This window comes from Strigops habroptila, chromosome 8, assembly GCF_004027225.2.
Source record: "Strigops habroptila isolate Jane chromosome 8, bStrHab1.2.pri, whole genome shotgun sequence".
Lineage (NCBI taxonomy): Eukaryota > Metazoa > Chordata > Aves > Psittaciformes > Psittacidae > Strigops > Strigops habroptila.
Genome location: NC_044284.2, coordinates 63,396,496 through 63,423,483, shown reverse-complemented (window position 1 = coordinate 63,423,483; position 26,988 = coordinate 63,396,496). Strand labels below are relative to the sequence as shown.

General features: G+C 40.9%; 1 protein-coding gene and 1 long non-coding RNA gene across 5 annotated transcripts; one reads left to right on the top strand and one right to left on the bottom strand.

The window, feature by feature from the left end:
• Positions 1-843: 843 nt before the first annotated feature.
• ACADM (acyl-CoA dehydrogenase medium chain) lies at positions 844-16,702 on the bottom strand. 3 transcript variants are annotated; one of them, XM_030495786.2, is made up of 12 exons: positions 15,439-15,793; positions 12,045-12,144; positions 11,142-11,239; positions 10,973-11,042; positions 8,652-8,752; positions 8,485-8,565; positions 7,507-7,637; positions 6,299-6,407; positions 5,335-5,475; positions 5,162-5,257; positions 4,242-4,490; positions 844-1,280 (listed from the first exon to the last, which is right to left on the bottom strand). In XM_030495786.2, exons 1-12 carry the CDS (start codon positions 15,769-15,771, stop codon positions 1,209-1,211), a joined length of 1,581 nt encoding a protein of 526 aa, XP_030351646.1. In that variant the 5' UTR covers positions 15,772-15,793; the 3' UTR covers positions 844-1,208. The 3 variants fall into 3 exon arrangements, with proteins under 3 accessions (XP_030351646.1, XP_030351648.1, XP_030351647.1); XM_030495788.2 differs by having other exon boundaries at positions 8,652-8,775; positions 12,045-12,141; positions 15,439-15,723; XM_030495787.1 differs by having other exon boundaries at positions 1,101-1,280; positions 12,045-12,141; positions 15,439-16,702.
• Positions 15,439-26,975, top strand: LOC116915275. Of its 2 annotated transcripts, XR_004389951.1 has the most exons (4): positions 15,439-15,832; positions 18,230-18,325; positions 21,559-26,088; positions 26,298-26,975. It is a non-coding gene; the product is annotated as an uncharacterized LOC116915275 (long non-coding RNA). The 2 variants fall into 2 exon arrangements; XR_004389950.1 differs by lacking the exon at positions 26,298-26,975 and having other exon boundaries at positions 21,559-26,146.
• Positions 26,976-26,988: the final 13 nt, after the last annotated feature.

Sequence of the window (26,988 nt, the reverse complement as noted above, 5' to 3'; positions counted from 1 at the left end):
ACAATGAAAAAAAAACCCAAAACGTTTTCTTGTGTTACAGTGGAATATCGTGTGTTTTACTTTGTGCCCATTGCCTGTGAGCGCTACTGAGGAGAGCCTGGCTCCCTGCTCTTCATTACATCCCATCAGGTATTTATGCATGTACATAAGATTACCCCAAGCCTTCTCTCGTCCAGGCTGGAGAGTCTTGGCCTCTCCTTGCATGACACATGCTCCAGTCTCTTAACCATCTTTGTGGCACTCTGCTGAGCTCCCTCTAGTTAAGTCTATCTTTCCTGTAGTGGGGAGCCTAGAACTGGATGCAGTACTGCGGGTACAGCCTCACCAGTGCTGGGTAGTCTGTTCTGCAAGGCCAGGGGATGTCCATCCTGCCAGCACTGCCAAGACAGTCTATCCAAGGTTAAAAAACAATACATCTTGCAACATTTCCTTCTTCTCAGCTGTTCCTCAGTTACATATATACACTGTTGGAAAGGAATCATAGGTTTAAATACGCTTGATTTGAAATAAACAGAATCGCGTAAGACATTCTGAAGGAAAGGTACACATGTTCGCTTGAAGTGAATTATCCTAATTGAACATATACTTGCTTAAGGAGTGTAGCAGTGCCAAAGGCCACATTCTCTCTTGCTGGTACTGTTACTACTGGAGAATGTCTAAATCCTCAGCGCAGATGCAGTTCAGATACCAGCAACGCCGGCCTTCACCTGCTGAGCTGGGGGCGCTGCTCAGCTGCTGTAGGCTGTAGTCTAGTGGGAACTGAAGGACTGCTGTTAAGGTGTTTCTGACACTGGACAACTTACCCAAACTACCGTTTAAGTGATGAAAAATAACCAGCCACACTCCTTTTAAAAATATATTTATTAAAATGCAGCAATGACTGTCAGAAGTGACATTCTGGTCATCTAATCTTACAGCGAGGAAGCATTGTGAGGTTCTCAGTCCTTGCCCATTCGGTATTTCAACAACCAATCACTTTGGAATTCAGACTGTTTAGAAAACAGCAGCTTTGCTAGTCAGGAGCGAAGTGAGGGACTGGACAGAGAGAACATAAGTAGTGCTTAATAACATAGAGAATAAAAAGATTTTGAAGGCAAGTGTGGTTTTTTTCTCCAGATCTCTTTAATTCTATTGAGAAATTCACTAAAATCCTCTTCTGCAAGAACACAGAACACTGCAGTGGCACCAGACACACTTTATACATTTCTTTAAGCCTTAAATTTGCCAACATGTTCACGAGCTATGATCATCCTTTGAATCTGAGCAGTTCCCTCATAAATCTGAAAACAAGAATTGAAATAATATTAGCTGATGATTTTTTAAAAGGTTTTAACACATCTACACTTTTAAATCTTCAGGGCACTAATCCAGCGTGGATTAGGATAGAAAGACAAGAAAATTCCAGTGTGACAGAGCACCTTAAGTGGGCTAAATGGAATAAATCACATACAAGATCATGTGAGACAGTCTTGTTCTCTCAGTTGCTCTTACCTAAACTCACTACAGTTCTCATGAAAATAGACATGGCAGGTGAAGAAGGATGAAGAAAATTGCTTACATGAGGAAGAAAATGCATAATTTAGTTTTTTACAAAACAGGATTTGGAATACCAGGTGAAGGGGAAGAGATGACTTGTGCTCTGTTCTATTTGTTTGCTGGCACCAAAGTCAAAGATGAACAAAGCATATATGAAGCTCTAATGCCAGAGGAGGTGAAATGCTCCCCAGGCACACTGCAGTGCAATGCAAGGGCTGAGGCAACACAGTTGAGGGCTTTAAGTGTTTCAGCTCCCAGTTCTGCCAGAACCTGGTTTGGCAAATAGCTCAAATTCATGCAAATTCCATTTCTCATCCACTTAGAGGAACAATCTTCCCAAGAACCTTGCAAAGCTTTTTGAAAATAAAGATGCTATAACCTATAAATAAAAACGCTATAAATAAAGACGTGTTCACATTAGTTTTTTGGTTGAGAAGAATCTGTTCATTCCCAAAGTGAATTCTCTTACTGCTGCTGCTCACAGCATGTTGATCCAGTTCATAGAGCAGGCTGTGTTCTGTGAATACTAGGTAACTTTGTAGCACACGGAAGTGGCAGCTCTGCTTTCTCTGTGTACCAAATACCCACCAATCCCTCATGAAGACCTAATGTCCAAGCCTACAACTGGGCCCTTACAATTACATGCATACTGGTGACATATAGTCCAAGGTACCAAACAGGCTTGCTATGAACTCAGCCTGTCCAAACTGCTGACAGTGTAGCTGTTGGGGCCTCAGCACCTATTCCTGCAATGTACTAATCTGCTCCTATGGCACTAAATGACTTGCAGATAAAGACAGCCATGGGACTCACATGTAAAGACATCAAAACTCACAATCTTCTTAAGTAAGGTTTTGGTTTATAAGCCGATGGAAATAGTTTCAAGAATCATTGACAATTAAAGAAGGGAAGCTTTCCAAATTTGAGAAAGGAAACTAAGAGTTTCTACCAGAGTAGTGAAGATTTGTAGCAAGACAAACCTAGAGCAGAGTACAGACACGTAAAAATATTACCAGTAAACACAGTGTTGAGATTATGTGCTACTGAAAGAGATTGAATATATAGAAAAAAAGTTGGAAATCCAAGTTCTACTACATGAAACGTATCGCCAAAAGCATATACCACGTGGAATTGGGCAGCAGTAAAGCATAGTGAAGTGCAAGGTATTATCCAGAGACACAGACAAAATAATTGTAAAGCCAAAAGCGTGAATTCTTTCAGGGATGAAGTGGAACAGAAAACCACCAAAAATCCAATACTGAATCCAATTCATCTGAACAATTGGGAAAAAAAAAAAAAAAATCTACTTAGCCATGCATTTGTGATGGATCAGTGTAGTTGAAAGTCTAAATAACCATCATCTTGTAAAATCAATCTTAGCTTGCAAATAAAGTTCTAACCCTCTCATCATCTTTCTCTAGAAAAGCATGCAACCTGACAGGAAAAAAAAAAAGCCCAATCATGAGAAATTTCAATTAATCATTCATTTCCTCACTCACAGGAGTGCAGTTAGTTCTAAGAACTTTTAGATTCCAAAATGGTGGTTGTCTTTCCTTAAATAGAGAAAAATAAATTCTTGGATAGTGAGAATAATAGTTTTTATTTTAAAATCAGCTGTAAGAGAAATCCTAACTACCTAGAATCTTAAGAATGACAGCTGTAACAGCTAACTCACATGACTGGCCATGGTCCGCATGCATTTCTTGGTATCATATACTTTGATGCATTTTACCTAGTCACTACTAATGTCATACAATGTCATAACGTCAATAAAGATTACTGGTTTTGCTGAATTAAAATAAATAATTAAAATATTACTGCTGAATAGAGAACCATAGCATGGTACATGCTAACAGAAGAATTATGACATGACATGGAATAATTTCATGTCAGTAACCCGGGGATTAATGGTGGCTATGGGCTAAACATGAGTAAATATGAGCTAATCGCTCTAGGTTGTGTCACACTTCTGTTAACACAACACACACAAGATAATCATTCCATGATACTCAACACGGGTGATGTCTCAACCAAAGTATTCTACCCATCTTATCATACCAAAGTGTCAGACAGAAGGTTTAGAGCAAAGCAACAAATGATGAAGAGGCTGGAAACAGAAAGGAAATTAAAAAAGAAAGCCACCAAAACCCAACCAAAGAACCCCAACAACTTATGAGGAAAAAGGTGAAGAAGCTGCTTTAGTGTTCAGGCTGAGAGGAAGGCTTAACTACAGACAGGCACCAATCCAGGATACATATGGAAGGTCAGAAGATTTCCATCACTTTAGGTCTTTAAGAACAGCATTAGACGTAAACTATCTTGACTGCCAGAATACCAGTGACAGTGCTGGTATTTTGATTGCTCTTTTCTACTACTTTCCCCCCCCCCCCCATAAGAATTCAAAAGCTTCAAAATTAAGAATCCAAGAATTTCAGAGAGTTACCACACTGGGAAAAAAATAAAAATAGAAAAACAATAATTTATTTCTCTTACATGGGTTGAGTTTCGATCCAGTGCAATGACTCCTCTGTGCAAGAATTTGCCTGATTTGAATGAGTCTTTCTTTAAATTGAAGGATCACTGCTTTCATTCGAAACTTTTTTTTTTAAAATATACGTACATCATGATTTGAAATAACGGCCTTTACTCTATTTTATATTAAATTTATGCATTACTATAAAGGTCACATCCTCTGTTTTACTTACCTGGTAGATTTTAGCATCTCTCATCAGTTTTTCTACAGGATATTCAGTATTAAATCCATTTCCTCCAAAAATCTGTACTGCATCTGTAGCTACTTGGTTTGCAATGTCACCGGCAAATGCCTTTGCAATGGAAGCGTAGTAGGTATTCCTGCGACCAGCATCGACTTCCCAAGCAGCCCTCTGGTAAGCCATCCTAGCCAGTTCCACTTTCATTGCCATTTCAGCAAGCAAGAAAGACACTGCTTGGTGCTGTGAACAATGAAATAAATCAGGTTAACACTGCCCGCTTAACACCCCAAGAAAAATATAATCCTAATACAGCGATCTCTTCAACAAACTCAGTAAATTGTACTACTCTTCTACAGAATATGGATCAGGCTCCCAGCATTGTACGTTGAGTTAGACTTTTAAGTTTTTAATTCTCAAATCCATTTAGTCATAGAGATTAAATACTGAATTATGAGGTTGTTCTTTACTATTTATGAGATTGGCATTTACCTTGCTTTTTATTCATATTTCTTTAAAACTGGTAAGCAGTATGATAGGCAGTGTATTCTATTAGTATTAATGCTGTGTGTCATTTAACATACCTTAGAGTTTTCTTCCTTTCCTGAAAATCCCTGTTTATTAGTGCTGAAGACCTTAAGTTATGTCCTGATAGTACAGGAGTTTCAGGTTTTTGGGCAGAGTTTAGTTTCTGCTTTTACTATTATCACTGATAAATTATGGAAAGTTAACCGCATAGCTAAGTTTACTGAAATGGTTCTGGCCTATATACTCAGAAACCCTAAAATGGCAGAGATACAATATAAAAATTAATAAACTAAGTAAATCAAGGAATAACCTTGAAAAACCAGTAGTAGTACATCTGGTGTGAAAACATAGCTTTTACTTACACTCCCCAGCCCCCCCCCACTTACTTCAACAATTGGTTTCCCAAACGTTTTTCTCTCCAAAGCATATTTAGTAGCTTCATCAAGTGCTCTTTTTGCTAATCCAACAGCACCAGCTGCTACCTGAGTTGAATACAGCACAGAGTAAAAAATCAGGAATTCCTGCTATATTTTATAATTAAGTTATTTCTGATACTTACGGGTGGTCTGGTCTTGTCAAAAGCTCCCATTGCAATTTTAAAGCCAGCTCCTTCAGCTATCAGTACATTTTCTTTTGGGACTCTCACATCTTCAAAGACAATACCTCTTGTATCAGAGCAGCGTTGACCCATATTAATTTCCTGAAATGGGAAATTATAGAGGTACAACTAAACTGGATTATGCAAAGGTACAATATGCTCTCGTTCTTTAGTTTACTCAAAGCATAAAGTATGTTTTTTCCCCAAAACACTTCATCTAAAAATTACCTTACACATGACAAATACTAGTTTAGCACTTGCAGACCAGCATGCCCTTAATTTGTCTAAGATGAGCAGTTTACTTTCTCCTTATACGGAAACAGTCTGTAGCTGTCATCAGTCTTGTTGTCTTTCTTTAGTTCAACTATATCCTTCGAGGTGGGAGTGAAAAAAGTGAAGAATCTAATACGCGGGCAGTACAAGGATATTACAAGTAAATAAACAAGCTTTTCAAGTTTTTGGATTTCTTTCCTAATGTTCAACATCAAGTTTTGCTTACTACGAAAAATAGTGCTTTTTAAAGAGAACTAGCACTAGTATCTCCAAGGCCTCTTCCTCAACCAGCAGTAACTAGAATTAAATCTCACATGGTTAAAGCTGTCAAACTTGCTTCTTATCCTTTCAAGGCATACTACTAATTTATTGGCACTTGTCAATAAAATAATTCTCAAAGATTCTTTTGCAGCCGTTCAAAGTCATCTTGCTTTAGACCATTCTGAATAATTCCTTATCTGAATGAGTAGCATTATAATTGTGTCTTAGAAATAGCTCCTGTATATTGTGAAAATGAGAAGACTGTTGTACATGAGCATACTAAATGTTCAGTCGCGTAACAGTCTTTTTTCCTTAATTGTAATTTGTTGCATTATCAGTTTAGAACTGAACGATAATTCCTGGCTTGTCAAACAAGAGATACAGTCTTCACCTTTCTTCCAACTTGAATTCCAGGGCTATCTGCTTCCACAATGAATCCAGTAAAGGCTTTGCTTGCAGGAACTTTTGGATCTGGATTGGTACGAGCTAGCAAAAAATACCTAGTGTAAAACAAAGAAAAGGAATGCAGTTTACCCTCACAATTAACAACCAGATACTTTTTTAGCTAACATTTTAAGTGTTTTTATGTGCATTTCTATGATATAATAAACTCTATCTGTAAGTTAACAATTCTTTTTTCTTGTCCCTTGCAAAAATAAACTGAGAGAGCAAGAGGAAGTTTCAGAGAACCAAGATTTCATAAAATTTAATAAAATTACTTCAGATAAACATGCAAAGATTCTCCACCTTTTCCATGTACTGTAAGTCTTTGTGGTATTACCAGCTTCAAGAATAGTACAAAAAAACCCTATTCACAGCACATACATAAAAATTAATGCTTTGGAAATATGTTCTTGATGCAAAATATTATCATCTAATTTCAAAGATCTTAATTTTATTCTTCTAAGTGTAGGTTGTAAGTAAGTATTTCTCTTAGAAATTAAACAGTAAATTGCAGACATGGTGTTCAGTAATGTCAAAAGACATCTGGTAGATTGTCTTTGATGGATCTGCCTTGAACAAGGAAATAACTAACTATAAAATTCAGCTTTTGGATAAATGTATGAAGTTTTTTCACTTGAATTAAGAAGAATTTGTGTGCTGTGGATCGGCATGATGTGAGACATAACCAAAGAGGCTTATACTGTAAAGCACGCTCTGTACACACCACAGCAATAATATTTCTAGCTTCACTAGAAGTGAGAGGTGTTTTGAGTAGAATCAGAAGCCACCGATCTCAGTCACCACACCTACAAAGTAATGTAGCTAGCAATATGAGCCTCGAGTACTTTGCAAGTTAAATGAAACTGGTGCCGTCCTGCCCTGAAGCAAAAGCAGAACTGATTTTCTTTGACAGCAGCAAGATTCAAGATGCCTTTTTGAGTGAGGAGTTGTCATGTCAAGCCTTATTTTCCTTTTTAGGCTTTACACAGCACTGAGACTATGTTCTTGTATCCTACCCAGATAAACTGGTCAGAGGTTAAAGCGTGTGTGCTGAAACACAACAAACATTTAGATTTCTAACAAATCTTTAAAGAACTTAACTTTAAGGGGGGAAAGCCACTATATAACATAAACACGAGTTAACAGTTAACACACCAGTTTGCTTTCCCACCATTTGTGATCCACATCTTCTGTCCATTAATAACATAGTCATCTCCTTTCTTCTCAGCCTTTGTTTTTATACCAGCCACATCAGAGCCTGCCCCAGGCTCTGTTACACAGTAAGCCTAAAAGAAAATAAAACGCAAAATCTTGAGGAATAAAAGTTCTATTTTTAGGCAACCACAACCTGTTGAAGACTATGTGCATCCAACTGATCTGTAAAAGGTTTAAGTGAACTGCACGGTAAACCCCAAAATATTAAATAAATAAACAAATAAATAATAATACCCACAAACCAACCCAACCACTCAAAAACACCCAACAGCTAGATTCTTCACTAGAACCCAAACATATATGGGTTAATTTTCTTTATAAATCCATAATAATACACAAAATTGTCTTTTAATCAAACAACCATTCTGTCATTACTTCCTCAGGCTTCACAAACTCTGATGTGAAAAATGAGGATCTTTGAAATCTGAAAATAAGGGCACTGACTAACATTTTATGCTTACTGTGTCCTTCACGAGGCTTAGTTGCTCACATTTTAATGCACTGTACATGAATGTTTACTTCTTTCTACGCAACAAATACTGCTTATATAATATTTAATATCACAAATAGAGTTTAATTCCAATGCAAGCTAAGCTTCCCTTTATACAAACCTTGTATTTTTCTTAAAATGTCTACATACGCTCTCAAAAGGGAGGTAAAAGGCATTAATTTTTTGTAAGCAACTTAGGATGGGGATAATTTGCCAAGTAATAACTTCTATTTGCGTACTGAATGTATCTCATTAGCTATTCCCTGACTTTCAGTAAATGCCACCGTTTATTTACAAACAAAAATGGGCCAAGTTGTAAGTTGTGAGTTTTCTGGGAGAAAAAATAAAGAAAAAAGAAAAAAGAAAAAAAAGAGGTAATACTATTAATCTGGTTTAGGAACATTCTACAAGGTAGCAGTTATACTTACACACATCATTGGTTCCTCTGTCATTCTTCCTAAGTATTTTTTCTGCTGCTGCTCATTTCCTGCAATGATTACTGGCATTTGCTGAAAGAAAATATTTAGACCATTAATCCATCTTTTTAAAACACACAGATTCTAGTTTAAATAATGTAAGAAAAGGCAGAACTTACCCCTAGGGAATTTGCTTCAATGGCAGTCTGAACCCCTGTACATCCATAAGCTAACTCTTCTGTAATAAGGCATGCTTCAAAACTGCCAAGGCCAAGACCACCTACAGTTGAAATACTTCATTTACTAAAATGGGTTTAAATTGTAACATATTAGTAATTTACACAAATTAATTAACAATGCATTCCCCCACATACCTCTGCTTGTGTACCACACTTGGCAAGACATTCTCACACAAGCTTTTTAAATAAAGTTTTGTCAGAAGAGTAACATGTGATTTGAAAATTAGGTATCACAGTTGCAGGGTTATCATGTGATTCACGTGGGACAAGGTGCACAAAGTGGCAAGAATACATCACTCAAATTTTTTTACTACTTTACATTTGAGAATTAAGAGTTCTCAGGAAGCAGAGAAAGGGCTCCTGAGCTACCACTCAGGAAAGCACAGCACTTAGGGGAAAGGAAAAAGAAAAGTGTCCATACTAGTCAGACAACCAGCTCAGTAATCTGTTTCTGACAGGAGCCACCGCTTTGGGAAGTAAATACAAATACAGTAACAATGCAACTTTACTTCCTTAAAAAAATTTTCCTGAGCCTTCAGCTGACTTCTTCAGCCAAAGAGATGCCTCTTTTTGGTATTTTTGTTATACTTAACCCTTGACAGATATTTCTTGCGTGAATTTGCCCAGTCTCTTTTTGAATCTATATAAAATTTTAGCATCAATATCATCTGGGGCAATGAGTTTCACAAATTAAGTACACACTGCATGTAGAACCATCTCCTTTCATTTATTTTAAACCTGCCATCTGCTGACTTAATTTGATGCCTTCTAGTTATACTGAAAGGGACAGAGAACTCTCAATCCCTTTTCACACTCTCCATGACACTGACATTTTAGTAATTTCTCATACAGAAGCTACATCTCACACCGAACATGCATCTTTTATAATCTTTGTCATCCTTTTAGGAACCTTTTCCATTTCCACAATACTCTTCTAAGATAGAAGGATCTGACTACACAATGAATTAAAGAGGCAAGTGCAATTTAAATTCAGGCAGCAGCATAATTATGCCAGCTGCTTTTTCCCTCATTTCCTTAAAGGTCCCTTCTGACCTTAAATTTTACAGTTTTGACCACTTCTGAGCATTATGCTGACATTCACATAATCATATATTATAAACCCCTAAATGTCTTTTTTGAAAGGCAGTAACTAGTTCAGAAGATAGTGTTTCTCTGTGAAGTTCAGATTGCTTCTTTCCCTTCACATGTGCATCACTCCTTTTTTTGAATTGCATTTGCAATTTTAACAGTTGCTCAGTTTCATGACCTTCTCCTGCAGCTCTCATCTTTTCCACACTGAATAAGTTAGTATGATCAATAAACTCTATCACCTCAGTATTGACCCCCTTTTACAGTTTATTTATAGACATTCCAAGTAGCACAAGACTCAGCAAGGCTGTGCTGCTAATTTTTCCACTATGAAACCTGATGATTTTTAAAACTCATTTTGGAAGTTCAAGCATTCTCTACCAACCAGGCAAGGCATCCCCTTGTTCACACACTTACTAGCTACTTCGAAGAACTTCAGTGATTTTATGAGGCTTGATTTCCTTTCACAAAACCTCTTCTCTAGCATACCATGTTTATCTGCGTCTACTATTTCTGTACTTCACCTTACTTGCTCTGAATTTCCATGGTCTATGAGGCTTACTAGTATGTATTTTCCCAGATCTCCCTTGGAGACCTTTTAAAGCAATGGTCTCCAACTTGCCCCTTGTAATTCTTCATTTAATAATCAGGTGATTATACTGCAGTAGTTCAGCTATTTCAGCCTTTAGTTTCTCTATAATTTGTGGCTGAATAAATCCAGATCTTACAATTGCTCCTTTTGTCTCTTTGTTCCTTAACCTCCATGGTTACTCATATTCCTAAATACTGCCAAAGCACTGTTGTACTGCACCTAATCTAAACTGGAATAAACTCTCTAATTGCTCCAGCCTGTGTCAGAGACTAGAACAAAATACAGCCTTCTAATTTCTCTGCCTAATCAGCTGACACAGTGCACCAGGGGAACATTAGGCACTTGTAATCACGCTAGGAAAATCTGGTCGTAAATTGCTAAATCATAATCTGCCTAATTTATCTCCTGATTACATCCACACCTAGCAACGCTTGTATGTGTCAACCTGCCTACTGATTAAATTTAGATCATCCAAGTAAGTAACTGTTTATTTTATATAGAATCCATAATTATACATATAAATCTCATCTAATGCCTTTTCTTTGTTTCATTTTACAAGTTAAAAAGAATGTTTACTTACCACAGCTTTCTGGTATGTGTGAATTTATAAGACCAAGTTCCCAAGCCCGTTTTATAAGTGGAAGAGGATACTGAAATAGACGTAAAAATCACCTTCTGATTCATCACAGTCAACATCTTAATTTTTATGCAGGTTAATTATTTTTCCCCTTACACTAAGGTAGACTTACCTCTCCAGTTCTGTCATATTGTGCAGCAACTGGAATAATTTCCTCCAGAGCAAATTTACGAGCAGTAGCTTGGAACTCTTTCTGTTCATCAGTAAGTTCTATTTAAAAACAAACAAAGGTCACAAATACTCTACTATTTTTAATTCTGCCAGTTGCCAGGCTATGAGGAAAGAGAAAACAAGAGTGTCCTTCCAGGACAATCCAAACCACCACTTCCTGGGCCTCCCAAGGAAGCAAAAAAGCTTGGCTTCCCCTTCCTCCTGGGAGAAAACCTCCACTGTTCTCTCATCAACACGTACAATACACTCACCCAATCCTCATGAAATTATCCACAAAGTAGTGAAAATGGAGTAGAGAAGACTGTGTAATATAAAATGCATTACCAAAAGAAAGAAGAAGAATGCTGTACTCATTAAATGGAGGAAGAGGAGGCAGATGCTGTCCAAAGATCCTGGCTATTCAGTTTCAAACATCTAGCTGCTGACCTACTAAATTTGCTTTAGGTCTATAGTATGCCAAGACGAGGAGGAATTTCCTTATAATATTTCTTTGCAACTATGTTCAACTATGATAATGTTTAGTTACTTTAACAGTGCAATTGGCAATGCTAGATAATTATTCAAAGCTAAGACACTTTGGCAGTAAAAATGCTTAAGACAGACATGAGTCTGAAGAAGAAAATCTTACAAACGTTATGCACATACCTGACTTGCCTGAGCTGAGAAGAAGTAATTTTGGTTTTCAAACTACTTTTTTTTTTTTAAAAAAGAATAGAAATCTATTTTGAATAAACACCTTTAAATCCACTTTAAATCCACGCTAAACTGCAATATATTATTTTTTCTTTTACCTCTGCAATTTGCCCTTAATTGCTGTTTTTCTTTCAAAACCTGCAATACCTACCGAAGCTAAAGCCAGCTCCAGGTTTGCCTATATGCACGCTTTGAGCAGGTTTGCTAGAATGTGACCTCCATCCATGCCCTGCAATGGTCTGAAGTATCTGTTAAAGAGAAAAAGAACATGAGTTGTCAGATTTTTACAAAAATCTCCTAAAGCTACCAGCCTGACTGCGGCACAACTTTAAATGTAGAATCCCTCCATAGAAACAACATCACATCAAGTAGAATACAATTACTGCAGTGATAAAAAAATTCTTGGCTACCTCAAGTTTTGTTCTTGTGGCAAGCAGCGCGCACATGAACTTACAGCTATTCCAGGAATCCCAGGCTTTAACAGCACTGAGGTGAGTGAACTGCTGTATCCACTTCCGAGTGTTGCACAACTAATTATTTAAAAATAATTAAGTGCAATTAAAATTTATGTTCATGGAGACATAGCAACATCTATCTTTCATTTATACGCACTCATCAAACCTGATTTTCTTGCCCAGTAGTGAATATTAGATCTATCCAGTGTTTACCATCCACATGCAGATTTAGCAAGACTTCAAAAACAACCTATTAACCAAGATCTATCAGAATACCTTGATAACATCCCAGACTCATGTCTGCTTTCTGTTACTAAGCTGCTGCCACAGACACTTAGTGATTATTTCACCCCAAATAGGGCAGAACTGAGCAGACTATCTGAAGTTGGTTTTTTTTTCCTAATACTTATCACGGATTTATTGTTTTTTCAGTGTAAGTGTTTGCTTTGGGTTTGGTTTTTTTTCTTTTTGGGTTTGGTTTGGGGTTTTTTGTTGTTGTTGTTGGGTTTTGTCGGTTGGTTTGTTTGTTTTTTTAATTTAGTGCCCACAAATATTCCTCCTACACCTACTTTCAGAATGCCTTAATTCTGTGGAAAAGTATGTCTCAATTTGATTTTAATAGGTTGTTTTACCCTCTTTAGTCCTTCAGTAGTTCTCAATCTCTGAAATGTTTGGATAAAAAGTGAAAAATATTTAATTGGATAAATTTCTAGAAGGACTCAAATCAATACTGTGCAAAATCAAACCAGCCTAAACACTAAGAAAAGGCTTGTTCTTGATTTTCCTATCTGAAAATGTGGGGGGGAGAGGAAGCATTATCAGACCAGTCACTTATTATGTAACACTAAAAAAAAAAAAAGAATCATAATAGTGCAAAAATAGCATAGAAATTTTACTGGAAGCTGTAGAAGACAAGGACATTACTGAAAGTTATGCAGCTTGGGAGGCAACAAGTAGCTTCAAAATAGAGTTGTGGTAGATAACCATGCTCATGCAATGCAGAGATGGTTACAAAGTCACACCACAAGAACCTGAAGAACACAGGCAACAGTAGAGTGTCAACACAGCGCAGAAAGTATTTCCAGAGAATACTGAAAACGTGTATAAATCTGAAAGGGGAAAAAACGCAGAAAGACTGCTGCCAGGCGCAGGAGCCGGGGAGGACATGGCTGGATACTGGCTGTCAAGTCAGTCTGGTAATAGTTCAGCACTGCGTTTTCCACTAGGCAATACATTACTCAGTTCAAGTTTTCACAAGCCACAGACATTGCAAAATGGTATCTTTTTAACTTCTGCGTTACTGCTGCCACTCCTGCATGGAAAAACAAACCAAGCAAGATCAACAAACATTTATCTTGAAAAACCTCAACCCTTCAGAATGTTTTATACCTTAATTCATCTGGAAAAAGACATGATGAGGTTGAAAAAAAGCCAAATTATTCTAATAGGGTTTATTTTCCTTCCTTTCTTTTCGTTCCCTTCCCCTTCTGTTCAGGAGCAGCCCTTGACAGACTCATACGTAGCTCTTCCATCAAAAAAGTTCTGCCTACACTCGAAAAATGTAATCGAAGTAATGATAAAAGTGACACACTACATGAAAGAAGCTGTCAAATTTATACCGGAGAACTTACGTCTATTGTGGGTTGGGTACCAGAGTTGTATGCAAGTCAACACTGAAGGCTGCTTTGGAAAAACTGAACACTCCCCCCACAAACAGAAATAGGAATTGGTCAGGTGGGATTCATACCTGGAAGTTGCATACGTGATCAAGTGACAATGGATCACAGTTTGCTACATGTAAGAATTTGGATACCCATCTGCCTACTCTGTTGACTTTCCTATTGCCTGACTCAGAGGAACAGTGAGCTCCAGTGACAAGCTACTGCTCCAGTGCGACTCCTGCTGCATTTCCATGCACTATTCCATAAGCTTTGTCACAATTGGAAATACTATCAGGGTGGCAAGACCAACACTGGAATAACCTGCTGCCAGGAAAACGGCATGACATGGATACACATGGAAGTGACTATTGCCTTAATGCCAAAACAACTACAGAACCTGTTTGAAAAGCTGCACATCACAGAAAAAGATGGACAACAACAAGCTAAGGTCGCTAACCTTGATTCTGCCTCAGGACAAAAATGAAGAGAGTTGTCAAGAGCGGTTTGTTGCTTGGGTACCGTGTCAGGAGGCTGAACTGGAAATACCCACGCCCTATGGCGGGCATCAATAACTGCCTGTTTCCCCTGCCTAATGCACGGGTTATGATCTGTGAAACACTGCCTGGCTGCAGATGAGACTTCTTCCTCCACTGACGCTGTCAGAGCAGCACCCTGGGGCACACCAGGGCTGCTGCCAGGCAGCTCTGGCGACGTGCCCTTCCGCTAGGTCAGTGAGTGAGTGCCTCTGGAAGTGGGGACGCCAGAGGAAGGCCCGGAAATGCTGCAGACAAGGTACAGCCCGAACTTTGAATAGTTGTTACTTTCTAGTTTGACGCTAGAACATTACTGGTGGCTCAGTATAGCAGAACGTTAGTAGTTCAGAAAAACAGCTACTGTACTTCACACACACTTTTAAGAAGTATCATAGGCGGTGCGGCTCGGTCAACTGCGCTGTATAAACACCCCGAGCTATAAGCCCGGATGTGCTGAAGCGGTCTCCACCGGGAAGCGGGGGCCACACAAAAGTACCCGAGGCTTTCCCGCAGTCCCACCGCACGACCTTTGACACACAAAGCGGCCCGCGGTTGTGCAACAGCTCCGCGGCGGGCGGCACCGGGCGGACCACGGGGATTCGCCCAAGAACTCGCGGGTAACCAGGAGCAGCGAGCGGCCCTCGGCCCCGCGCGGCCCTGCCCTCCGGGGCAGCCCCTCGGCTCCCGGCTCTCACGGACAGAACGGGGCGGTCGCGGCGGTGGGAGCCGGGCCTGGCCCGCGCCGGTCGCCCGCCCTCCACGGCCCCGGGGCCGCCAGAGCTTCCGGCCTTTGCTCCGCGGCGCTCCCTCGGCCCGCGGCCCTTCCCCGCCACCGCAGCGCCCCGCCCCACGCCCCGGGCCCAGGCCCAGGCCCGGGCCCAAGCCCTGCCACTCACCCGGGTGGCCCGCAGCGCAGACATCTTAGCGTGGGTGCCGGCGGCCGCGGAGACTCCGGCCGGGGCCGGAGGGGCGGGGCGGGGCGCTGGGGCAGCGGGGCGGTGCCGCGCAGGCCACCCGCTACGCCGAGCTGGGGCCCGGAGGGGTTTAACCCCCGCCAGCGCCGTCCCGCGCCACTGTGGAGAGCCTGGGCCAGGCGCTGTCCCGGTTTCGCGGGGGACGAGAGCGGGGGGGGGAGCTGTACGGCGCGCTCTGCGGCTTGGGCTGAGCAGCAGAGGCTGCCCGGCTCGGCGCATGGCTGTTGTCTCCCGTCCACCTGCGGAGAACTTCATTCACTGCGTTTGCTGCTTGCTCCCAAGCCAAGGGAAGGCCCGGGCTGTTGCTGCCGCCGAGGTACCGCCGCTGCCCCGCAGATATCCGCGCAGCGCCCGGGCATAGCGGGAGAGGAGGTTTGACTAGAGCTTGGCCAGTGCGCCTTTTGTGTAGCGAGTCCTCTGGGCTGTCTCCAGCCCCCCCCCAACTTCCCTCCTTAGAAGAAAAGCTGCCGTGACCCCTTCTGTTGTGTTTTCACAAGAGAGACATTGAGCTGCTGGAGCGAGGCCGGAGAAGGGCGACGGAGCTGGTGCAGGGCCTGGAGCACAAGTATGATGAGGAACGGCTGAGGGACCTGGGGGGGGTTTAGTCTGGAGAAGGGAAGGCTCAGGGGGGACCTTATCGCTCTCTGCAACTGCCTGACAGGAGGATGGAGCCAGGAGGGGGCTGGTCTCTGCTCCCAAGGAACAAGGGATGGGACAAGAGGAAACGGCCTCAAGCTGCACCAGGGGAGGTTTAGGTGGAGATGAGGAACAATTCCTTCCCCAAAGGGTGCTCAGGCATTGGAACAGGCTGCCCAGGGCAGTGCTGGAGTCACTGTCCCTGCAAGTGTTCACACACCGTGTAGCCGAGGCCCTCAGTGCCATGGGTTAATGGTGGCCTTGGCAGTGCTGGGTTAATGGTTGGACAGGATGAGCTTAAAGGTCTTTTCCAAGCTGGTTGATTCTATGATTTTAATACCATTATTAATTTGAGGTCTCATAGCGATGTGTACTGTATTGATAGTTGTGTAAAATACACTTATAAATGCTCTCAACTCTGGCCACATGCTGAAGCAAAAGCACTGATTTTGTAAATTATGTGTAGTGCACAAAATACACTCTTTTGAATAAGATTCTTTAGTGTCATAAAGCAGTGTTATTTAGAGGTTTATTAAAGCAACTCTTTAAAGACAAATAGCCACTTTGATTTGTCTGTGAATTACTTTTTTTTTTTATATATTTAGCACCAAAGAATCGCTTAAGTAGGATGCTAAGAGTGTAAGAGTTATTTCTTATCATATATATCAGCTGATTGGAAAGAAGCTGACAGATAATGTTGTATAGGCTTTATCCTGGCATGACTCCAGGTGTTCACCTGACTCAGTCACAGGCTGATGATTTTTAACTCCAATACCAGCAGATTCCCCCCTCCCTGCCCCGCCCTGTACTGTAAGGGTAGTTGAGTAAAAGACAGAAGCATAATTTATAACTTTGTTACCCAAGTATTTAATGAAGGATTTTGTATTTTCTTCCTGTTGTAAATCTGGTTTCAAGTACATCATACCACTGGATTGTCTAGCTGCAGGGCTTTTGAATATCAGCACTCAAGTCTGCATTTTGTGTTCTATTTTATATAGGGTTCTGTTCCACAGGTCATGTTTCTGACTATGGTGTGGGAGTCTAATTACTGAGCAGTCCATTTTCTGTTAATAAATTGTTTGGTTTGTGTATACATAGTATCTGTACTGCTCAGCTGATGTATCATCACAACAGCCCTTGTTGTGATGACGTACAGGGAAAAATACTAATCTCATTTTAATGTTGTAAAAGTTTAATTTTAGGTATGCAGCATGGATTTTACTATGTGTTTTCCAACGAGGATTACACACACACAAAATTCTAAAGGTGGGTAGGTGGGTTCAGAATCTGTATGAAAAGCTGGTGTCACAGGTAATATGACTGAGTCAGGTGCTTGAATACCTGTAAGGATGTTAGACACTGAGCATATTTACTAGCTGCAGGAAGGGGTTTAAATACTGTGGTGCTCAGAATTGAGACCTTATTTCTAGGTGCCTTTGAGATTAGGATCTTCAGTAAGTAAATAAGCTTTTTTTTTGCACTCTGGTGAAGAGACAGCTTGGAATGGGGCTGAGGACATCCGTAAAGCTGAGAGACTGAATAAATGAGAACACTGAGGGAATACTGACATTAGGAAGTAATGCAGACCAATCCTGTTGGATTTATAGTGTGAAATGGTTGTATTCAAGACCTGATAAATGTTTTGTAGGATTTTTGCTTTGAGATAGATGGAATACCCCCTAGGGAGTGGTTGGGGCACATTAGGTGCTCTCCTAGATCACGTCTTCCAGATAGTTTTATCCAAAATTCAGTTAATATGCTTTGAAATCTCTCTTGTGAATCAAGTAATGTTCAGTGAGTGGGGACAATTGGGAGATTTCCCTCAGAACTACACTCCTTGCCTGAACTGAACTGTTTGTGTAGACAGAGCCTGGGAAGGTAGCTGTCTGAAACCCTCCAGCTGAGGAGACTGAGCTGGGAATACACCCTAACATTTGCTGTTCTCCAGGCTTGCCTTACACTAGAAACACCTTTGCATGTGAAGTTTGCTACTTGCCTCTGAAGACAGGTGTCTATGTACTTTCTGGATGGAAGCTTCTGTATTAAAAAGCTCCTAACTGTCTGTCATCTCCTGCAGTGTTGTAGAGATTAAGGAAAGAAGGGAAAGAGTGCGTGGAGCCAAGACCGGGATTCAAAGGCATTTCTGCTAACTGACAGGAGCAACTGAGATAAGGTACATGAACCAAGTCTTGATTAAGGTCACTAGTTAATGCAGCTTGTAGTTATGAAGCCATTCCCTTGCTCACATTTCTTCACTCCCTTCAGTCATTTTTGCACTACCTCTCTTCACATCTCCTTCTTGGGTAGGTGAATGAGAAAATTTTGACAATGTCTTGCCAGCAGAGTTTTTAGCAAGCTGGTCTGGAGTGAAAATTAAAAGCACAGGTGACCTCCACCCAGTGGTCCGTGTCTGCTCAGTTTTTGGGAAGAGAGGGGTATGAAAGATGGCAAGGTTCTCTGTCGAAGCCTGAACCACTTCATCTTTGAGGTTCAGAGTTATTTACATAAGGAGTGACAATAGATGGAAGTTCCTGTTAGGTGTATCCAGCATTTTTAGCCTTTCTCACAGAAGCAAGAAATACAGCATCTGTATTTTTATCTTCTCAAAACTTTAGTACTGTGTCACATTTCTTTCTTACTCCTCTGATCAGTTTTACTACAGTAAAAATTGCATAATGCACCGTTTATTGCATTAGCCTATAATATTCTTTTATACTAACCACCAGAATGCATGATGTTTATTGCTGAAATGTATAAATTAGCAAATAAACACTGTAAGAATATTACATTAAAGAATACAGCTCATTCCTTAAAGTTAGTATCTGTATTTGAGGCTAAAGTGTTACTTTTTTTAGTAGCAGTTATAAATGTTTTACAGTTTATTTTTGTAATTGCTAACAACAAACTATTTTTGCATTTGCTAATGAACTTTCATGTTGGAAATGGAGAGCAACTTGAATTTTCTACAGTAGTTTATGTAATGCAAGTTACTGAAGCTACTGCAGTAAACGTGCATTGTAAAGTTTAGAGTGTAGGTCCTGAATTCGTGGTCTACGAAGTAGAATCCTTTTCAGTGTGGTCCAATGTGACAAGCATGGCAACTTCTTCTTGATAAAATGCTGAAATACTTTTTGTTTTTCTCCGATCCTTCCTACAATAGTAATTCTAAACATCTTACACCAAACACTTTTTTCCTAAACTTCTGTAACAAGCTCATGTCGTTTTTGTAGTTTGTCCTGTTGGGTTGGTTTGGGGTTGTTTGTTTTGTTTGTTTTCTTCCCCCCCCCCCCCCCCCCGCTTTTTCAAGGTCTTTAAAGCAATAAATGGGGGGGGGGGGGGGGGAAGGAACATGCCTATATGGGAAGCTTTGAGTTACCTAAAAAAGGAAGCTAATATGATGCTTGAATTAAAACATCTTCAAGTATGTTTTTAGATTGTTTGATTCCTGCATATCACGAGCATTATTTCATTTCAAATTTTCAATTTTTTTAATTACAAAGCCATATCTGCTCAAAGTCTTGGAGGCTTTTAATTTGACTATTATATGTAAACACATCAAGTATTTTCTCCTTAGTGTGATAAAACCACACTGAGTTACATTTCTGTGGCTATCTAACATGAACTATAAAGAAAAAGAAGGGACAGGTATACAGAGCTTGAGAACAAATAAAAACCATTCAGTTGCATCTTGTAATGACTTTGGCCTCTGAAGACACAAAAGGGCAGTGGAACGCTCAGAACGTGGTTTTTGAACCATGCCTTAAAGATCAGCTGTCCTGATCTTTTTCAAAGTATAATGACATTTCCTTTAGAATTTTTCAGGACTACTTTACCCATACAACAATGGCTTTCACTTGTGTGAAATAGAAACGAGTTCATCATTAGAAAAATAAAGTGAGGTAAGGCTTGTCCATGTGTAAAAGAAGCATCTAGGACATTTTAGCACTAAATCAATTTCAGTTATCACATTGAAATATGCTGCAGCAGCTAAAAATCTCTTGAGGCTATGCGGTTTGGTACACTTCTCCTTGTTGAATCATGTATTATAAATGCCAGTTGCAATGAACACAGCTCCTAAACGTATTTACGCTTGTATGTTAGAGACCAGAGCAATAAAGTCATTAAAAAGGTGTTTTGCCAAAACAATGTGTGTGATGCTGGCAAACCCCCTCTGATGTAACGTCAAGTTCCACGTAAGCAGAGCTTTAACGGCACAGTGACAGGAGGGGGCGCCGCAGAAAGACCTTTATAGGCCGGATTTTAATAAACGTTTATATCACAAAATGTCAGTTGTGGCTATCCAAGGCCATACCAATGCTAACATTTAATGGCATACAAGAACGTAACCTTCTAAATGGGTATCGATGCAAGATACAATATAGAAATTAGTTTTATAGTAAAACCTGTATAATGATTTTTAGCAAGTGCAGCAAATGACAAAACACAAAGTAAATTCTGCCTTAAATCACAAGCGTTTAATTTCCATAACAGCTGACAGAACTTGTGCCCACATACCGAAGACAGAATTCAATAATCACAGAATCCCAGCCTGGTTTGGGTTGGAAGAGACCTTAAAACTCTTCCAGTTCCAACCCCCTGCCACGGGCAGGGACACCTTCCACTAGAGCAGGTTGCTCCAAGCCCCTGTGTCCAACCTGGCCTTGAACACTGCCAGGGATGGGGCAGCCACAGCTTCTCTGGGAAAAGTCTGTGCCAGCGCCTCAGCACCCTCACAGGGAAGAGCTTCTGCCTCAGAGCTCATCTCAATCTCCCCTCTGGCAGGTTAAAGCCATTCCCCCTTGCCCTGTCCCTACAGGCCTTTGTCAAAAGTCCCTCTATAGCTTTCTTGTCAGCCCCTTTAGATAGTGGAAGGTCTGTAGCTCCCTGGAGCTTCCTTTTTCCTCTTTTTAAAAAAGGGGGCCATGTTTCCCTGTTTCTAGTCTGTGGGATCTTCACTTGGGCAGTGCCATTGAAGATCAAATCAAAAAAGTTGTTGAGTGTCTCAGCCTTCAACATGTCCTGTGTAACCAGGTTTCCAGTTTCCTTCTGGAGGGGGCCCACATCTTCCCGTCTCTTCCTTTTATCACTGATGTACCTATAGAAGCTTTTCTTGTTGCCCTTAATGTCCCTGGTCAGATTTAATTCTATGAGGGCTTTAGCTTTCCTAAGCTGATCCCTGGCTGCTCAGACAGTTTCTCTGTATTCCTCCCAGGCTGCCTGTCCTTTTTTCCACACTCTGTAGGCCTCCTTTTCGAGCTGGAGTTTGTCCAGCAGCTTCTTGTTCATCCATGCAGGCATCCTGGCATTCTTGCCTGACTTCCTCTTTGTCGGGATGCATTGCTCCTGAGCCTGGAGGAGGTGATCCTTGAATATTAACCAACTTTCTTGGCCTCCTCTTCCCTCTAGGGCTTTATCCCGTGGCACTCCACCAAGCAGATCCCTCAAGAGGCCAGAGTCCACTCTCCTGAAGCCCAGGGTAGTGAGCTTGCTGCACACCCTCCTTGCCACCCTGAGGATCTCAAACTCCACCATTTCATGGTCCACCTCTCCGGGCTCTGGGCATCTATGGTTGGCCCTGGCATCAAACTGGTAGGAGTGGGATGGATTGAGGTTGCCCTCCCTTGACAACTTTAGTTTAAAGACTTTTTCGTGAGCTTGACTGATTACAACTGTTGCTGTTGAATTGCATAAGGTAGAGCTAGCTATAAATGGCTGAGGTTATAGCCCTTTGAGGCATATGCAATGAAAAAAGTAAAGAAAGAGAGAAAACTTGGAGATCCTGGAAGGAGAATAATGGGATTAAGAATATGGGCATAAGAAGTTGAAGGTTGAGATTTTCATCTAACATTTAAGCGACAAATGACAAGGCCCTTTATGACACTGATTGCTAAAACTCATTTTGCCACGAAAGTAGCAAGTCTTGCACTAGGTCAGATCAAAGGTCCATAGAATCATAGAATCATAAAATAGATAGGGCTTGAAGGGACCTTAAAGCTCATCCAGTTCCAACCCCCTGCCACGGGCAGGGACACCTTCCACTAGAGCAGGTTGCTCCAAGCCCCTGTGTCCAACCTGGCCTTGAACACTGCCAGGGATGGGGCAGCCACAGCTTCTCTGGGCAACCTGTGCCAGGGCCTCACCACCCTCACAGTAAAGAACTTCTTCCTTATATCTACCCTGAACTTCCCCTGTTTAAGTTTGAACCCATTACCCCTTGTCCTATCACTAGAGTCCCTGATGAAGAGTCCCTCTCTGGCAACCTTATAGGCCCTCTTCAGATATTGGAAGGCTGCTCTGAGGTCTCCACACAGCTTTTCTTCTCCAGGCTGAACAGCCCCAATGTTCTCAGCCTGTCTTCATACGGGAGGTGGTCCAGCCCCTTATCATCCTTGTGGCCCTCCTCTGAACTTTCTCCAACAGCTCCATGTCCCTCTTGTGTTGGAGACACCAGAACTGCAGTTGCAATGAAGAATGCTTAAGGAAGGGGTCAAGATCATAGCATTTACCAATAATGAAGTGATTTCTTTTTCCTTTCTTTCTTTCATTTCCCTCCCCCCCCCCCACCCCCCCATTTTTTTAATACCCTCTAAAAATTTTCCAGTTTAGGAAAAAATTTTAATACCCTCTAAAAATTTTCCAGTTTTCCTGAGCTGGAGGTGATGCTCTGGTACTTCATAATGCTTTGTGGATGTCTCTTCCGTTAACTTGACCAGCTGCTTTTTGAACGTGCTGGGAACCACAGCTTAGTTTCTTACATTATGAAGAACCACTTTGGTTTGCTTGTTTTCTATCTATCTGCCATCTACTACCTTAATTTGTGTCCCTACTGCTTGAATTGGAAGAGGCACTGGACCGTTGGTCCCTAACCATCCTCTTTGTGTCAGTGATTTAAGAGAAAAATGTTTTGATGTCCCCATAGCTATTTGTTTTCCAAGCTGAATAATCCTCTTTGGGTACTTTCTACAATGTCATTGTTTTGCGGCAAAAGAGTCAGAATTATAAAGTGGCTCATGTTCTTGCATAAAGATGAGAGTATTAGTTCTGTTTTCCCTTTTTGTTACTTTTTTTTTACTACCTCTGAATACTGATATGAAAATTTTCATATATTATCCATGATAACAAAATACAATTCCTGGGTTGTAATGGTCAACTCAAAGCTCATATTTGTGTATGACTGTTTCTCTGCACCCCTTGTCTGTGTCATTTTACATTTATCTACCCTGACCTTATCTGAAATTATTTCAGTCCCATAACCATCGGCAGCAAAATTTCCCACTCCAGTGTTCCTCTTGTTTATCAGATCATTGATGAGTGCCTGGAACAACAACGGTCCTGGCACATAAGTCTGAGATTCCCTGGGGGACCCCACCACCATAACACAGTATTGTTTAGTCTTGAAATTTTCTTAAAAGATTTCTGTAAGGGGGTGTGGAAGTGTCTGCTCCTTTGGGGGTATCTGGTCAAGAACTTTCTCAATGCAAAATGGGAGAACAAGAAAAGAAGGAAGCCATAAACAAGAACATAAAGAGGCACAGACCTGACTGTTGAATGGTTAGGGAGGCAGTGATGAGATATAAACCTGGTCAGTCGCACTAATTGATGAGGAGACATTTATTTCAGTAGGACTATCTGATCAAGGCTCTTGTCAAATGGGATAGCAAGAAAAAGTGGGAAGCCATAAACAAAATGTGGAGACGCAAACTTGACAGGCAAACATGACACTGACAAAGACAAGAAACAACCTGGCTCTAATAAACTATAGGCAAACTGAGACTTTGCAACTGATGAGGATGCAAACCTGAGGGTCCAGAATGTTGGAAAGGGATCCCTGGAGCTGTGAAAACTAATGAAGGAATGTGCAGGGGAAGGGCATCTGGAAGAGCAAAGGAGGAATAGGCAGAATGGGGTGTAAAAGGGACCATGGATGTGCATGTGCTTGTGCATCCAGAGAGCCTCATGTGTGTGCCTGCACCAGTGACCTGTCTCTGCCAGCCCAAGAGGAGCTGCCAGTGCTTGTGTGTGGTGTGGCTCCTGCGTGTAGGTACCGTTGAAAGCAGTGCCTCATCTGTGGCAGTGCCTGTGACTGGCCAAGTCAGTGTCCCGTGTGGGTCTCTAGGGCACGTGCTCAGCTTCACTGCTGGCTGATCCTGCACATGGGAAGGTGGCAGCCACGTCCCCCTTCCTGGACAGGTACACTGGGTCCCCAGGCACCGGCCTGGGCTCCAGCAGCTGGGCAGGGGTCCTGGGCTGGAGCTGCAAGTGGTGACAGCCACTCCTAACACCCCTTAACATTTTTTAGCCATAAAAAGACTTCTTTTCTCTCTATGGTGGCTCAATTTATTTAAGACTTTTTGATGAGGCACCTTGTTTTCAGAAATGTTTTCAGAAATCCTAATAACCTTAAGACCAGCTGTATTCCCCCATCTTCACGCCTGCTGACTCCTTAGGATGTCTCCAGTAGTTCTGTGAGCCCTGACTTCTCTTTACAAAAAACATACTTCCCAATATATCATATATTCCAAACCTGTCTGCATGATTGTAGCTTCCTCTGTTTGCAGCATGCAGAGGGGAGGTTTGTCAGTCTGCACTTTTCTGGATTTTCACTAGAAGTAGGTTAAAAATTTTCAAAAATGTTTATCACCTTCAAGTCTTTATGTGCACAGGACACTTAACGGAAATACCAGATCTGCCCTGCATATGCTCTTCCTGCTCTTGGCTTTTAAAAAGAGGATTATTTTTAGTGTCCGCACTTCTTGCAAATTAACGCTCAAACTCTTTTTTGGCCTGCCTTAGTGTGCTTTCACATTTAACCTGCCAACTTGTGTGATTCTTTATATTTTACTCATTTGAACACAGCTTTGACTTACCAAAAGATTCCTCCAACTGCCCTTTTCATTCTGCCTGGACGTGCTGGCTTCCTTTCACCATTTCTCAGGCCCTTCAGAAAAACATGAATATGCAAAGATGATCTGCTATGTCTCAAAGCGCTGTCTTTACATAGCATTCTATCTACCACAAATACTCTAACTCATGTATTTTTAGCACTATTCTAACCTATTGAATTCTTATTATCAAGTTCTTTCTTTTTCTTTTTCTTTTTTTTTTTTAGTGTATTTTTAAGTTATTCCTTGGTTCTGATGGTTAGAACCAAGTCAAAAGATACTTCTTATCCTGGAGGATTCTACACTAACTTCTTAATATTAGGTATGATTTTATTCTTTAAAAAAATCATAAGAATCCTAATTTTATATTGGCCTGTAAATCCTAATGAAAAGAAAAAAAACCCTTTGCTCGAGTGCACGTTAGGGTTTTTTCTCCCCAGAACTTGGAAGTGCTGAGTTAAGTAAAAGCTTAGCCATAGCCCAACATATATGGTCTGTTATATATAAGACATATGCCATATGTTCTGTATACCATATATGTTAAATATAATGTATGTTGCATACAATACATAATATAAATGCTGTATTATATATTCTGTATAACATTACATATACACAAAAATATATACACACACAATAGAGGCAACATATAGTGTATGCTGTGTGTTATATATACTACTTATGATATATGATATATATAGTGTATATATATATTTGTAGGACTGGCTATATAAACTCCATTACCTATGGCTTTTATTGTTTAGTTTGCTGAGATTCCAATGTCCATTCTTGAAAGTAGGCTATATGCAGATACACTGCTCTGCACCAAAGGAACAGAGCAGCACTGGGCTGTGGGATAGTACTGATGCTTCCTTGAGAATTCGACTTCAGCTCTGACCAGCAAATCCCATCCTGCCCTGCTGTAAGGTTGCCATGCCTCATCAGAATGAGCCAGAAGATGTTAACCCACCACCCTGCTGCTTACAGAGCTGTCCTACACAGCTTTTCTCCTGTTTGACTCAATCTCTGACACAAGAAGCTCTTCTTTCTGTAGGTAAGATTGTCTGAATTGTCATCAACACTGAGATGAAATAAGGATTTCTTTAGATAGTGAAGTATGTCATCCCTTTGCCACAGGAGCTGTTTGCTCTTGGGATCTTTTTCCTGGAACAATGACAGGCATCTTGGGTAGCTAGACCGTGGAAGTTGCTTAAGAAAGTAGATGGACTAGGTTTAGGAAAGAACTCTGATTTACCTTTGCAGACCACCACGGATGCGCAGAATGCGTTAACCTCTGCCTGGGTAGTATTCTGATGAACCGAGGCAGCTGGAAGAAGCAACTACTCATTTTAAAAGTTATAAAGACAAATAAATCCTCACAATTGAAGGCACAAGAGGCATAACTTCCCCCAGTACTTCCAATACTAGAAGACAAAGCTGCATATGTGAACTTCAGTAAGCATGAAAGCAATTGGCCTGAACTGAGACCTTTGAGGGGACAGATAAGGTATGACGCGTGCCTGATTTGGTTTCCTTAAACCTAGCAAAGGCAGCTGGCTCTGCAAGACCTGGTGCTGCACTGACTGGAGGAGGCACCCCCCCCCCCACTGCTTCTGACATATGTGTGATTGGTTCATGTTTCAGTACCACCCTATTAACAACTTTCATGATCTATGCATATTAATTTAGTCATAAATAAAATATTTGTTTGCTTTTTTGCTGGTCATAAGCCAGCTTTTGAAAGAGTACCTTTATTTGCGGGTACCTTTATTTGCAAGTACCTTTCCCTCAAATTGCTCCTGTGTAAACATGTAAATGATGGCCTACATCTTCTGTCAAGAATTGCAAGGGGTTACTTTTTTTCAGTACAAGATTTTGCATCTTGTGTTGATGACTTCGTTTGGATGTAGGGAAACTTGGATGTTTCCCTAACAATGGACTAACAGATAAATCA

Coding starts and splice junctions, on each gene's coding strand:
- ACADM (XM_030495786.2), bottom strand. CDS start 15,771: ATGAAGTTCTCCGCAGGTGGACGGGAGACAACAGCCATGCGCCGAGCC. Junction 11,043..11,141: donor AATATGACAGAACTGGAGAG/GTAAGTCTACCT, acceptor CGTCTATTTCAG/TATCCTCTTCCACTTATAAA. Junction 6,408..7,506: donor AATGGTGGGAAAGCAAACTG/GTGTGTTAACTG, acceptor GTTTTACACTAG/GTATTTTTTGCTAGCTCGTA.